At 41.8% G+C, this 14,677-nt stretch overlaps 1 protein-coding gene across 6 annotated transcripts in view; it reads right to left on the bottom strand.

Moving 5' to 3' along the window:
* The window catches only part of FAM114A1 (family with sequence similarity 114 member A1), a 69,802-nt gene that overhangs the window by 54,769 nt on the left and 356 nt on the right, over window positions 1-14,677 (bottom strand). Inside the window, exons 1-2 of one of the 6 annotated variants that reach the window (XM_087434189.1) lie at window positions 14,195-14,650; window positions 6,284-6,639 (exon numbers count right to left, since the gene is read on the bottom strand). In XM_087434189.1, coding sequence (XP_087290315.1) covers window positions 6,284-6,639; window positions 14,195-14,291 — 453 coding nt within the window. In that variant the 5' untranslated portion in view covers window positions 14,292-14,650. Of the gene's footprint in view, window positions 1-6,283; window positions 6,640-7,135; window positions 7,161-14,194; window positions 14,651-14,677 lie in introns of those variants that run through there. The other 5 variants (XM_087434191.1, XM_087434188.1, XM_087434190.1 and 2 more) reach the window with 5 other exon arrangements.

Genomic DNA, 14,677 nt, shown 5'->3' with positions numbered 1-14,677 from the left:
ATCCGAACATGCAAATCCCGGGCCGCCGAAGCAGAGCGTGTGGGCACTTAACCACTGTGCCACGGGGCTGGCCCCCTATCTTCCTCTTTTTACTTGAGGGAGATTGTCCCTGAGCTAATATCCGGGCCAATTTTCCTCTATTTTCTATGTGGGATGCCTCCACAGCATGGCTTGATGAGCGGTGTGTAAGTCCGCACCCGGGATCTGAATCTGTGAACCCTGGGCTGCTGAAGTGGAGGGTGTGAACTTAACCACTATGCCACCAGGCCAGCCCCTCTAGTTTCTTGATGCCAGCTATAAGGGAAGAAAACTCTGCCTCTAGAATTCTAGACCTTTTTCTTGAGAGAACTTCTCACTCAAGGTGGTGGTCAAAGCACCTAAAAGGACAGAACAATAGGACATTGTCAAGCTTACATGAGAAATCGTTCTCATGAACTGGTTTTAACCTTTTTATTAATTAATGTTTAATTTAGAAATGTCATGGGACTACATCAAACTAAAAAGCTTTTGCATAGCAAAAGAAACCATCAACAAAATGAAAAAACCTACCAATTGGGAGAAGATATTTGCAAATCATATATCTGATAAGGGGTTAATATCCAAAATATATAAAGAACTCATATAACTCAACAACAAAAAAACAAACAACCCAATTAAAAAATGGGCAGAGGAGCTAAACGTTTTTCCAAAGAAGATATACAGATGGCCAACAGGCACATAAAAAGATGTTTGACACCACTAATTATTAAGGAAATGCAAATTAAAACTACAATGAGATATCACCTCATGCCCATCAGAATGGCTATTATTAAAAAAACAAGAACTAATAAGTGTTGGAGAGGATGTGGAGAAAAGGGAACCCTCGTACACTGCTGGTGGGAATGTAAACTGGTGCAGCCACTATGGAAAACAGTGTGAAGATGCCTCAAAAAATTAAAAATAGAACTACCATATCATCCAGTTATTCCACTTCTGGGTATTTATCCAAAGAACATGAAAACACTAATTCAAAAAGATATATGCACCCCTATGTTCTTTGCAGCATTATTCACAATAGCCAAGACTTGGAAACAACCTAAGTACCCATCAATGGATGAATGGATAAAGAAGATGTGGTATATATATATAATGGAATACTACTCAGCCATAAAAAGATGAAATCTTGCCATTTGCAACAACATGGATGGACCTTGAGGGTATTACGCTAAGCAAAATAGGTCAGGAGGAGAAAGCCAAATGCTGTATGATTTCACTCGTATGTGGAAGATAAAGACAACAATGGTAACAACAACAAACAAAACACATGGATACACAGAATAGATTGGTGGTTACCAGAGGGGAAGGGAGGTGAGAGAGGGCGAAAGGGGTAAAGGGGCACATGTGTACCGTGACGGATGGCAACTAGACTTTTGGTGGTGAACAAGATATAGGCTATACAGAAGTCGAAATATAATGATGTACACCTGAAATTTATATAATGTTATAAACCAATGTTACCTCAATAAAAATAAATAAATAAAAATAAAATAAATAAATAAAAATGTCAGTGTTGTACAATGTGATTTGAGATTTGATTTCATCTACAGAATATGATGGTGAGATTCTGGAGAGAAGCAGTAACTCTCATCATCTCAACTTCTTTGCTGGCTACCACAACCTATCAAAAAGAATCTAAGGGCTGTGCATGACCAAATAGGGTTAGAGACAGGAAATCTTCCAAGGTCGAGTCCTTGGGCTCTGTTCTTTATTTATATATAACACCTGGGCAATCTTACTCGCTCCCGTTACTTAAATAACATCCAAGTACTGATGGCCTCTGAATCTCTCTCTCTCTCCTGAGCTCCAGACTATTATAACCAACTGCACACAAAATATCTTCACTTGGACGTCCCATGGCATGTTCAACACTGAACTCACCATCTTCTCAATCTCACCCAATCCCCCAACTAGCTCTTTCTGAGACCTAATATTAGTGGTTCCGAAACACTGGTCCACAGACTGACTGCAAGACTATCATCTGTGGAAACTTATTAAAAATACAGAGTCTTGGCTTCCACTGTGATCTTTTGAATAAGAATCTCTCAAGGTAGAGCCCAGGAATCTGAATTTTTACCAAGCTCCCCAGGTGATTCCAATATGCCACCAGATTTAGGCAGCACTGCTCAATACGGCCAAATGGCACCAGCATTCACGTGGTTGCCCAGACCAAAAAACTGGGTGCCATCATGTAGAGCAGGCTTAAAAAGGGAAATAAACAGAATTGGAACAAACTCTACTCACTCATTAAAGAGGCAAAAATTTGCCATCAGCATGTCTTGGCCTATGTTCTCTCTTCTTTGTCTCCCTCCACAGCAATTTTATGCCTCCTAAACATTCTGCTTTTCCTTTGCTGGGGAAAAAACTATCAAGTGGTAGTCTATGTTTTCCTTTGAGAGTACTTTTAGTGGTAATGTTGGAATTCTTTACCTTCTTCATAATTGGCTTTATACATTGGCATTGGATAATAGGGATGACATTTTTTTACTTTGGGTAACATTTCTTGGTTTTAAGAACTTAGAAAAATTTGATTTAGATTGGATCTTTTAGAGACCGATGGACTAGTATATAATAAAGTCCCACAAGATCTCTGGAAATAAATGTCACTCCTGACTAGCACCCAAGACCAACGTCTCTGAATTGAGGCTGAAGACTTCCCTGACTCTATAAGATGGATTAAGCGCTCCTTCTAAGGCTTCCTTGTGCCTGTCCTGTCTAGCACCATACGACATGCTATAATTGCTTTTATACAACACTGCCTTCCCCAGCTAGACTGTAGGCATCCCAAAGATAGCTGCATCACTCAGATTCCTGGGCATAACGCACAGTGTCATGGGGCTGGCAGAGGCCTTAGAGAATCTAGTCCAACCTCCAGTGTTCAAGTGAGGCTGGGTACCGCCTCTCATGGATGTTGTAGAGCAGATTCCTGCAGGAAGCCTCAGCTCAATGGCTTCTGAGTCTGTACATCAGAACGGATGAGAAAGAGGAGTTCCAAAGACAGAGATAGCTTCTCTGAGGGCCTCAACTGTGAATGGTGTGATCCCTCTAAGCAGAAGTGCCAGCTGAGCAGCTGGCAGAACCACTGGCCCTAGGATCCCTCCTAGTCACACCACCCTACCTGCCAAGTTATGGCCGCCATGCTGACTGAGGCAAAGGTGAAGCTAATAATGCGGATTTTAGGAGACCCAGACCCAAAGTAACTATGTAGATGCAAACCACTTATAAAAAAATAGATACATTTAAGCACATTGTCACAAAATCTAATGTGTCCTAGAAGATATTGGTTTATACTTCCTCAAAGGCTATTCTGCCAGGTTTCTTTTTAAAGCAGGCACTTTCCCACAGAAACTTTTTTAAAGAGGTGATGAGATTCTTCTAGGCTCAGATACACCTGGAGTCAAATAGGCTTTTGAGCTTGGCTGTTTTCCTATCGGACCTGTCATTCCTTGGGGGACCTATGTTCAAGATCCAAACAGCCAACTTGTGAATGACCCTTGTTTTTTTTTTCGAGGGAGGAGGAAGCTTGGCCCTGAGCTAACACCTGTTGCCAATCTTCCTTTTCTGCTTGAGGAAGAGTGGCCCTGAGCTAACATTTGTGCCCATCTTCCTTTATTTTGTATGTGGGTTGCCACCACAGCATGGCTGATGAGTGGTGTCGGTCCGCACCTGGGATCCGAACCTGTGAAGCCAGGCCACTGAAGTGGAGCATGCCAAACTTAACCACTATGCCACTGCACTGGGTTGGCCCTTTGTAAATGATCTTTTGATTCAAGATTTTGAATTTATTCTCTTCTGGGTCAACAGAAAAATATTTGTTTTCATCACCACAAAAGGACTTATAAGTGTCCAACAAAGGGCAATTAAATCAGAGCAAACCAAACAATGCTTAAGGATGAGGCACAAAATTGACTTCTAATATTAACTTAAGATAAAAGGATAGGTTACCAAGAGAGACAGTAGAATCTCCTTTTCTGGTAATCCTTAAAGAGAGACTGAATTTGCACCTACTTAGAAGGGTTTAAATATGACCTGGCTGAAAGAGATATCCTCTCCCCTCAAGGCCCTTCCAGCCATATCAGCTTTCTGCCTTCTTAGAACAAATATACTCACAGGTATTCCTCCCACACCTTGGTTCTATCTGAGTTCCTGATGCAATGCCACACACATACATCCAGAGCCACGGTCCCAACTCTGGCCACTATTTGCACTTCCATCCAGATACTTGTGTGATGCTTCATTCTGAGGAAATGCTTACCTTTTCAAAGTCCTTGAAGGCTATGAGTGTTGTGCAGGGAGAGGAGAGGAGCATCTGTCTGCCAGCGGCTCTATCCCTGTAGCTTAAGGAGGTTTATAAAGTGCTTTCAAAGGCAGGATTCATTCGACTTGCTCAAAAAATTTAAAAAGGCAGATGTATAGGAGCATACTGACTTTTTATTGTGCTATCTTTATTAACAATCTTGTTATAATTAGTAGAAGTCTGAAATTGGAAAGTATAATCTAAGCATCAGGAACACATATATTTTGAATTAGTGGAGTTTGTGTAGTTTCTTTAAGTCATCTGAGGTCAGAATGGTGTGGCTAAGATATTTTTCTTCAGGTACAAAGATATTTATTAACAGTAGCATTTATAATAAAAATTGGGAACCAATGCTCCCACAATAGAAAGATAGCATGGAGAGAAAACAGGTTCCAGAGTCAGGTATATAGGCACAGGATATATTTTTATATATATATAAAATCTCCAATTGGTTCTCTGGGGAACCCAGACTAATACAGATCCTGGCATCAGTAATTTTTACAGCTCTCCCAATGGTTGAAAAGTTATGCTAGGATTGAGAACCTCTGGTCTTGGAGTTCTTAATCCCTTAGAGGGTTCATGGAGGGCTTCAAAGGGTCTGTAAACTCTTGGGGCTCATAAACAAAATTTTGCATGTTTGTTTATATATCTGATCCAAACTCCCAGCTGGTCCTCAAATCCCCTCCATGACATCCCTGCAAAATGACTGTTTGCCTTTGTTTAAACATCTCCAATGATGGGAAACACCCTCCTCCCCAACGAAGCCCATCTCATCTTAAGCTAGTTCTAAGAGTCCCCTTGAGGAAACTGAGAAACAAGAAGCCTAATTTTGAATAAAAGAATCACAAAACACTAGTTAGAAGGATACCTGGTGGTCTTCATATGCAAATCCCTCATTTTATAGAGGAAAAAACTGAGGCGCAGAGAAATTAGATGTCTTGCCCAAACTAACAGAGTTAATGATAGATTGAAGGAAAAAAGCCCAGGCCCCTGGCTGCCTGTTTGGTGCCCTTCCCTACCGCATGCAGCAGAGTCCCTTCAAGGAGGTGATCTGTGGCAGCACACTTCAGGATAAGCAGGGCTGGGGCCTGGCTGAGGGAGGACCCCAATTCTCCCATCCCATACCATCATTCTGGAAGGCAGGATTGGAGGAGAGTGGCCTGCCTCCTTCTTTCATGCTGAGTGACTCCCCACCCCTACCAGTCCCCACATGGATGGAGGCGAAGATGCCAAGAAAACCCAGCTCGACAGTCATATTGATGTAGCACAAGGAACCAACTGAGAGACACTGGCCCAACTTAGCCCCCAGAGAAACAGGTGCAGGCACTGAAGGGAAGGAGCAGTGAACATGCTTTGCCTCTGATCCCCTGGAAGTGATGTGTGATGATAAAACAGTGATCTGAATGTTTAAGATCTCCATAATGGACTTATAAATATGCATTAAAATTTAAGTGATATTAAAGAAACATTGATGTTTAGGGTAAAATCGGGCTCATTAATAATTTGGACTCACGTTCAATATTACAATATCTTCTGTTCACTACTAAGTAGCTTAATAACTAACTGGGTTGCTTAATATCTCTGAGCCTAATTGCCTTGTCTACAAATTGAGGTTAATAATATTCAGCTTACAACCTCAAAGAACTGTTATATGGAATGACTTACATAAGATATAAAGTGGCTAGCAGAGTGCCTGGCACACAGGATGTGTCCAATAATTGGTGGTGGTTATTATTATTAATAACGCAATGACGAAAACGCAAATATTATAATGACCAATCATCCTCATATACGCCTTTTCTAACCACACACCACGTTTTTAATGACAGAGTGATGTCATGGTATCTTCTGAACGCCCAATCCCCACTCACAGAGTCTGGCACAAATCTGTGCCTATGGTAGGTATCAGTAAGAAGTTAGGTCGAACTGAATCGAACGAAACACTCTTACCGGATTATTCTGTTCTTTCAGAGGTATTTCGGATCCGGATTCTGCCTCGAGGTTGACGGAGTCAATGCATTTGGCAAGCACATCCTCAGTCACTTCTCCATTGAGGGGGGGCTCCATGGCACTGGTCTCTGTGGGCTGCTCAGGATGCCTAATGTCAGCAGTCTCTGCTCCTTGAATGGTTGCATCTTCATGCTCCTCTCCTCTGGGGTCAGCTGGTGTTGGCTCGTTTGAAATTGTAGCTGAATCACAGTGCACTTCTGCATCTTTGGGTAAAGAATCACTATTGGGCATCTCTGTAATTTCTGCTTTGTCTCCAGTGGCTAGGGTGTCACCAGCATTGTCAGACATTTTAATATCTGTCAACATGATTACAAACCGTTTATGCTTTAATCTGAATTATTAAACTTTAATTCAAAGCCCTGAATAATAAAATTAAATCTGGTAGGGGAAAACTTTTTCTACTAATAAGAAACTTCATGTAACCTCGGGGTAGGCTAAATCATGGTCCCCAAGGACATCCATGTTCCAATCCCTGGAACCTGTGAACGTTACCTTACATGGCAAAAGAGACTTTGCATATACGATTAAATTAAGGATCTTGAGATGGGGAGATTATCTTGGATTATCTGGGTAGGTCCTAAATGAAAGTGCAAGTGTCCTTATCAGAGAGAGGCGGAAGGAGATTTGACTACAAAGAGGAAACGGTGATGTGACGACAGAGGTAGATATTGGAGTGATATACTCTGAAGATGAAGGAGGGGGCCACCAGAAAAGGAATATGGGTGGCCACTAGAAGCTGAAAAAGTCAAGGAAACCATTCTCCCCTCAGAGACTCCAGAAGGAATCACCTACCAACAGCTTGACTTTAGCCAAAATGAAACTGATTTTGGACTTCTGACCACCAGAACTGTAAGAGAATAAATTTGTGTTGTTATAAGCCACTAAGTTTGTTGTAATTTGTTACAGCAGCAATAGGAAACTAATACAAACCTACAATGTTATCTTTAGAGGGTCTCTTACATGGTATTCAAGGATATGCATATGGGAACTAAGAGCATTTCCTCTATCTGTGAAATTATTTATTTAATATGACTTTATCGGTTATATTTGTAGCAATATTGAGAATAACTGTAGAAAATACCTGAGAGCTTATCAAAAATTACTTGACATTTAGCTTTGCAATGTCGTCAGTGATTCACATTGAGAAAGAGACATACATATACATAAGCGTGCTTTGTCAGGTACCAGCTGGTGAAGACCTGGGCTTTGTTTGGACAATAGTTTAGACAGGGAAACACAGGATGAAATGGAAAGGAAAGAAATGAGGTATTAAGCTAAATGAGGAATGTAGCCATTATGAAATAACCTACAAAGCAGAAAACTCTACCAAGCTTGCAAGTTACTGATATCATGTAGAACAGTGTCATTCAATAGAGCTTTCTGTGATGACAAAAATGTTCTATATCTGCACTGTCCAGTGTGGTAGCCAATAGCCACATGTGTCTATTGAGCACACGAAATGTGGCTAGTGCAACTGAGGAACTAAAATTTTAATTTTATTTAACTTTAGGTAATTTAAATTTAAATTTTACATAGGCACGTGTGGCTAGGGGCTATTTTACTGGATAGCACAGATTTAGAAGGCTAGTTCAAGAGGATAATTTTCTTAGACTAAAATGAAGACACAGTGTTCTCACTACACAAGAAGCCAAGTCTCAGTGAAATCTGTGGGCATTTCTGTTGCCCTCAGGGTTTACCAACTGGTCAAATCTTGGGTTGGTGCTAAAACCACGGTATGTGAGAAGCCACTTAACATACTGGCCACATGGTGGTACAGGCTTAGAACTCATGTGCCACATGCCAATCCTCTTGTCCAGTCAAACAGCCATTCCTCAAGGTTGCCTGGCTATTTGCTTTTCTCTTGCTACATTCTCTCCCTTGGTGAATCACATTCCTTTCTCCACCAATTTCATGTTGTGATTCTCGAATATCTACCTCCAGTCCATAAAGACAGAAAGCAAATTAGTGGTTTCCAGGGGCCAAAGGGAGGGGGAAAGAGTAGTGACTGCTAATGGGTATGGATTTCTTTGGTGGGTGATGAAAATGTTCTAAAATTAGAGACTAGTAATGGCTGTAAAGTGCTGTGAATATATTAAAAACCCCTGAACTGCACATTTTAAAAGAGTAAATTTTGTAGTATGTGCATTTTGTTATGTGATTTATATCTCAGTAACACTGTTACAAAAAAAGTTCTACATCCAGATAAGTAGTTCTACGGCCAGCTAGACATCTCTTCTTGACCAAAAGGAAACGAAAGTCCAAAAGTCCAAAAGTCTTATCTTGTCCAAAAGTCTTACTGTTAATACTAGATCTTCCTCTTGACTTTGGTGTTTCTTTTAATGGCACCTAGATTTCCCCAATAACCCAGGCATAAACCTCAGAGCTGTCATTAACTAAACCTTCACTCTCTCAAGAATATATAATATTAATATCTGCCATTTATTGAGTGCCTATTCAATCCAGGCTCTTTAAATGTATTACCTCCTGTGAGTTAGATATTATGAGCTCCATTTTACAGACGAGGCAACTGAGGCTTAGAGGTCACACTTTTAGTAAGTGGCAGATTTGAACTCATGTCTAACTTTGAGACTGAACCACGATAGAACACTATCTGCAACGCCACCTGCCTCTTCTCTTAGATTCAACCAGCACCCAAATCCTAGAGGCTCTTTATTCAGAATCCATGTCCTTTCTTTTACTTCTGTTCTTCCTGCCACCCCCCTAGATCAGGTCCTCACTATGGTTCATGTTGATGATTTCAATATTGGGTTCACCCCTCTACTGTTGCTCTCCTTTTCACTATCCCATCCTTCCCCATCCTTCATCTCACTGCTCTAAGTACATCACTCTCCTGCTCAGACATCCTCGGGGTTTCCCACCTACTACTGAGATGAGGCCACATGCTTCAGCTGGCATCCAAGGACCTCTGTGCTCTGATCTCACCAGGCTTATGTCCCACTATGCCCTTCCAAATCCTTAAACGAGACAATGTAAGTATGTGGATAATGCCTGACATTCGAAAGACTCTCAGGTGGCTGTTGGCTCCATATGTTGTTTTCTACACATTTAAGGCCCAGTTAAAATAACCACTTTCGCCATTTTTTTGTTCCTCCCAATTGGATATAATTTTTCTTCCTCTGAATTTCCAGAGTGCTTTGTGTCTATCTCACCTTGGACAGTCACAATCCTCTTTGATTAGAGTTGCTTGAGTGTTTCCTTTTATATTGTAAATTCTATGAAGACAAGGACCTTTCTTTTGTTGTTCTCATATTTTATATAGCACTTAACATGGTTTCTTGAACATGGTGGGAAGCTCAACAAATATGTTTGTTGAGTTACATTAATATTAGTGTAGAGATTTAAAATTAAAATGTAATTGGAAACGAAAGCAAGTAGAAAATGCCTTTACCTCATTTACTGCTCAGGAACTATCTCACGGCAAGTGTTTCCAAATGACCCGCATCATCTTTATTTTGTTCCTTCACCTCCCAGTTAACTGAGTTAGAATGTCTCTTTTTAAACAAAAATCCTTGAATTCAGTGATAGAACTCCTGCAAACAAGTCTACAGATGAGAAAGGCAACAGATGCATACTTCCCTTTAGCTGGAAGTTTAGGATATTCAAGGTTGGAGATGGTCTGTCAATGAGTATGGTCAAAGCCTAGTTGAAGTAGTAAAGAATGACACAAGGTCACTGTACAGAAAAGAGGTAGTTACTGTGGTTCCTGGGAGGGGGGTGGAATTGAGGGAGGGTATTTGAAAAGCTATTGTCATTTGGAAGATTATAAAATCTTTGTGAAAACCTTGAGTCAGGATTGGTCTAGGACGGGGGTTGGCAAACTATAGCCTGCTGGCTAAATCTTGTCCTCCATCTGTTTTGGTAAATAAAATTTTATTGGAACACAGACACACTCATTTGTTTATGTACTGTCTGCAGCTTCTCTAGCACTACTACAGCAGAGTCGAGTAGTTGTGACAGAGACCATATGGCCGGCAAAGTTGCAAAGCCTAAAATATTTACTATCTGGCTCTTTACAGAAAACGTCTCCTGACTCGTGGCCTAGGACCTTGCTCGATTGCCATGGCCTAAAGAGTTCTCTGTCCTAATTTATCTTATCCTCGCCTGGGTCCTAGGGCCATGACCCTAAGGAGAATGGGCCCATGAATAAATGATGCTCGGACATCACTTTTATTCCCATTTTCTGTTCATCGATAGCTGGTCATAGACACTGTCTGATATTTTAATTTCTTTGTAAGATAGTTTGAAAATCCTTATTATTAATCTGGATTATTACGAAGCTCCAAACTATTTCACTTTTCTATAAGCAGAAACATGAATAAACCAGCTATGATGAACATTTGTGGGCAAGTAAAAAGCATTACAGACACTGTGTTGGGTATGCTTTGCCCTAAATGTGTTGCGATAGTGTTCATAATGCTAAGATATTTCAGCATATACCATGTGACATATGTGTGCATTAGTTGTAATTTATACCCTGGGAGTGATTGGTTAACATCTGAGTTACCCTATTCGGGAATATACTCTCCAGAGATCTTTAGTTAGCATTTCAAAGTCTATAACTGAGTGTTTGCCTCTTGAGGGGGTTCAACTATTACCTTCTCTGAAGGTACTCCAGGGTGTGCTAATAAGCATAAGGGATATTAGAAATCATTTTTTGCTGATGAAATGCATAAATGGTGCTTAAAATATGTCAACTGGCAAGAAATAATGTACAGATGCTTTCTGCCCTTCTATTAGCAAGGCAAAAGATTATATTGAGTCCAGTAGCTTATTGCCCTTGGCAGTAGAGTTTTTTTAGTTCTTCTAGCTGATGTGGGAGAACACCAAAGCCTGATTAGAAAGTTAGCTGAGTCCTGCCTCTAGACCAGTCCTCACCAGAGGCCTAAAAAAACAGAGTGCTAGGACTTCATCAAGCTTACAAGAACAAGCTGTATAACCAAGCCCAGTCGCTAATATACATGTGCGTGTATGACAGAACACCATTCGAGAGCTTGGATTCATAATAATATTGCTTTTGGTAGGGAGGTTGCATGGGAGGAAGCCTACAGCCCTCACCGATTTCTGATGGCCAAACTGCCTTAGATCAGTTCACCTCAATTGTAGAAAAATTGCTGAAACGAAACCTCTCTTCTCTGCAGCGGCTCTGCATTCAACCAGCAACATGGATCCATTCTTTCAGTAATACCCAAAAAGTCAGCTGTAAGGTATTTAACTGATACCATTAAGAAATATTTATGGATAACTTATAAATTTCAGAAAGACTATATTTTTACATCTGTTTAAATAATAAAAATGGTCACCATAATGTTCAGCCCTACTTGAACTTTTAATTGTACATACCTCTAATCTATATTTACTTCCTTCTGTTACAGGTCTACATTTTTCCTAAACCAAAACCAAAAGCAAAAAAAAAAAAAAAATCGTTTGCTTGTTTGTTCTGGTAGACCTAGATAATCTACCCTAGATGTTATTATGACAGGAGAGATGTAATCATATGTAAGACTGTGCCCTTTTGTCTGAAGCCATTAGAAATTGTGTGTTCTAAACACACAGCTGTTTCTGAGCAGTGACTGCTGGAGTCCACCAGGACTCCAGCTGTGATGTGCTGTGTTTCCTGGGACAGTCCCCATCTCTGCCTGGATGCCCCACAGGCCACCAGACTTATAAACCTCTCCTGATTTATGGTTTGGGATGTTGATCACTGCAGCCATGTCCTGTGGCTTTGATGCTAGGGAGACTCAACCCACAGAAACAAGGAGGCTTCTTCAGTAAACTCCAAGGAGAGGAAGATTGGCACATAAAGAAGCCTTTGTGGGCTGAGAATAAGTTAGTTTTTCATAAGTAAATACATTCATCACCTAAAACGCTCTCAGAACTATGCTAGGTATTGGAGCAGCAACATCATAGCTCCAAAAATAAGTTTAAAACGAAGCCATGGTTACTATCCTTCAGAAAATGAATATTCTGTTTTCATTTTTTTCCTGGTCAGTGAAGGTCCAGGAAACTATTTCAGCTAACACCAAATGTTTAAATGATGATGCAAAACAGCACATCAAATAAGGGAAAGATGTACCTGAACTAGACTGACCTTGTGCAAGAGAGAACCTTGAACGTGGCTTTGACATGGTTATTCAGGCATGATGGGATAAGAGAAAGTGCATATGCCCAGCATCAGGAATGAATTCTAGATATTCAGGATGGATGTCTGTGTGGCCAGGCCAAGAGACCGCATGAGGAATAGTGAGGGATGGGAGGGATGAATTCTGAGGCAGAAAGAGCCTTGCTCTGGTCCCACCTCTCTCTGTGGGTGTACAACTCACTCCTTCCTGTCGGGCTTCCTCACTTCCTCCTCTGTAGAGTAAGGCTGGACAAAACGATCTGGATACTTTGTTCTCAAACACCAGACTGACTGGGACTGGTCCATGATGACAGAGAAAAATGAGGACAAGATAGCGAGTTTTTCATCAATCTAAATTTATTAAATGTAGTGGACTGCCTTCATCTTGCAAAGTTAGCCTTCATGCTTTTCTTGGTATTAAAATGTCTTTCATTTTATGAAATAGTGGTGCGGTGGATAGATTTTTTTTTAAATGGCCTCAGTTGGCAAAATAAGAATTTGGTAACACAACACCCTGTGTGAAATCACTACCCCCAATTTTAAAAAGTGCTGGTCTGTGAAGGACCAGGAACAAAAACTCTGGGTGAGAGGTTCTTAATCAGGTTGCAAGAGTTCCTACAGAGCTTGACAAGTACACGCCCAGGCCCCACTCTCTCTTCCTCCACTCTACATGTCTGCCAGATATTGTTCTGAAACATATATGGGACCTATGTGCTCCCTTGTTTAAAACCCATTAGGTTTAAACACCTTTGCATGGCATCTGTGGCCCCTCATAATCCAGCTCCAATCTCTCTACCCACCTCCTGTAATCCTCAACACACCCTACACTCCTGCCTCACCAGACTTGCCATCATGGCCTTCACAGCTCATCAACATTCCCAGCTCCTTGTCCAGGCTGCCCTGCCTCCAACTGCCTGGCAAACTCCTATTTGTTTCCCAAAATCCAAGGTCACTTTTTACTCTGAAATTTTCCTTAATGTGTCCCACTCCTTCCAAAGAATTAATTGCTCCCTCTTCCAGGTTTTTTGCGATACTTTGCATGGACTCCTATGGCATTTATAAGGAGTATGTATTTCTATGTCATTCTCTCCTCCAGGACTGTGACCAACAAGCACCTAGCTTGGTTTCAGATCCTCACTTATGTACTGAATTGAAATATATTGTCTAAGACTGATTAAAGAGAAATAATGTTTGATGTAAGCCTTGTCTTATAAATAAATGGCTACTTATACCAACTGAATCCCTGAGAGTCAAGAAGGCCCCCTCCTACCCTCAAATTCTTCTGTTCTGGCTTCCTTGTGCCTCAAATTCCACCCTGAAAGTCTCATTCCTTTGCTTAAAGCCTACAATGTAAGGAGTTCATCAGATTCTTTCCTGAGCTCAGGTTTTGATGGAGGAAAGGAAGGAGAGAGTGTGGAATGAACATGCGTGAGGTAGGAAAGAGGCCACAAGCACAAATAGAGCAGAAAGAGGACTCTGAGGAGAAAGCCTGTCTCATTCTGTTACCTCAGGCTGGCTGAGGGCTTCTGAAGTTCGAGAGACATTGATTTTAAAAGCCACCTGCTTGTATCCCTCAAGATGTTTAGGATGGGAACTGATGGGATCAGTAGGGCACAGACATCGTCCTTACAGCCCACACAGAGATGTCTTCCTGCTCTAGGAAAGGGCAGTGAAGTTCAGGAGCCTAATCTGAGAGGGCTGGAAATACTCACCAGCTTGCAGGGGAGAAGATGAGAGGATTCGGGGGTGGGGTAGGGAGGTGTCTGGGAGGCTGGGGTGGGGAGGAGGACTCAACCCGAGGCTGCACATCGAGGTGGTGCCAGCTTAGGGCGTTGGCTGGCTTGGAAGAGCAGGCAGGGCTTGGATCTGCAGGGGGGCGGGATGATGAGCTTGGGTGGGAGGTCAAGGCCTGAGCTCAGTTTTCCAAAGCCAAGGGCAGGCGAATCTCGGGATGGAGGCCTTTGCCTTACGGGGACCTGCTCCCTCTGTGCCCTCTGCCTCTCTGCCCGGGACCAGAGACATTGGGGAAACTTTCAGACTTGCTTGGGGCCGGGACTGGATACTTCGGGAAGACAAGGCAGGCTCCGCGGGGGTTCACGCCGGCCGAGGGGGCAGACCCAGAGTGCGGGCGTGTGGGTGTGTGCATGAGCGTGGACCCGGAGCGACACACACTCACACACACACACTCACACGCC

This window comes from Ceratotherium simum, chromosome 8, assembly GCF_057802395.1.
Source record: "Ceratotherium simum simum isolate JZ-2026a chromosome 8, ASM5780239v1, whole genome shotgun sequence".
Lineage (NCBI taxonomy): Eukaryota > Metazoa > Chordata > Mammalia > Perissodactyla > Rhinocerotidae > Ceratotherium > Ceratotherium simum.
The sequence above is the reverse complement of the archived record's forward strand: the minus strand, read 5'-3'. Positions and strand labels throughout refer to the sequence as shown.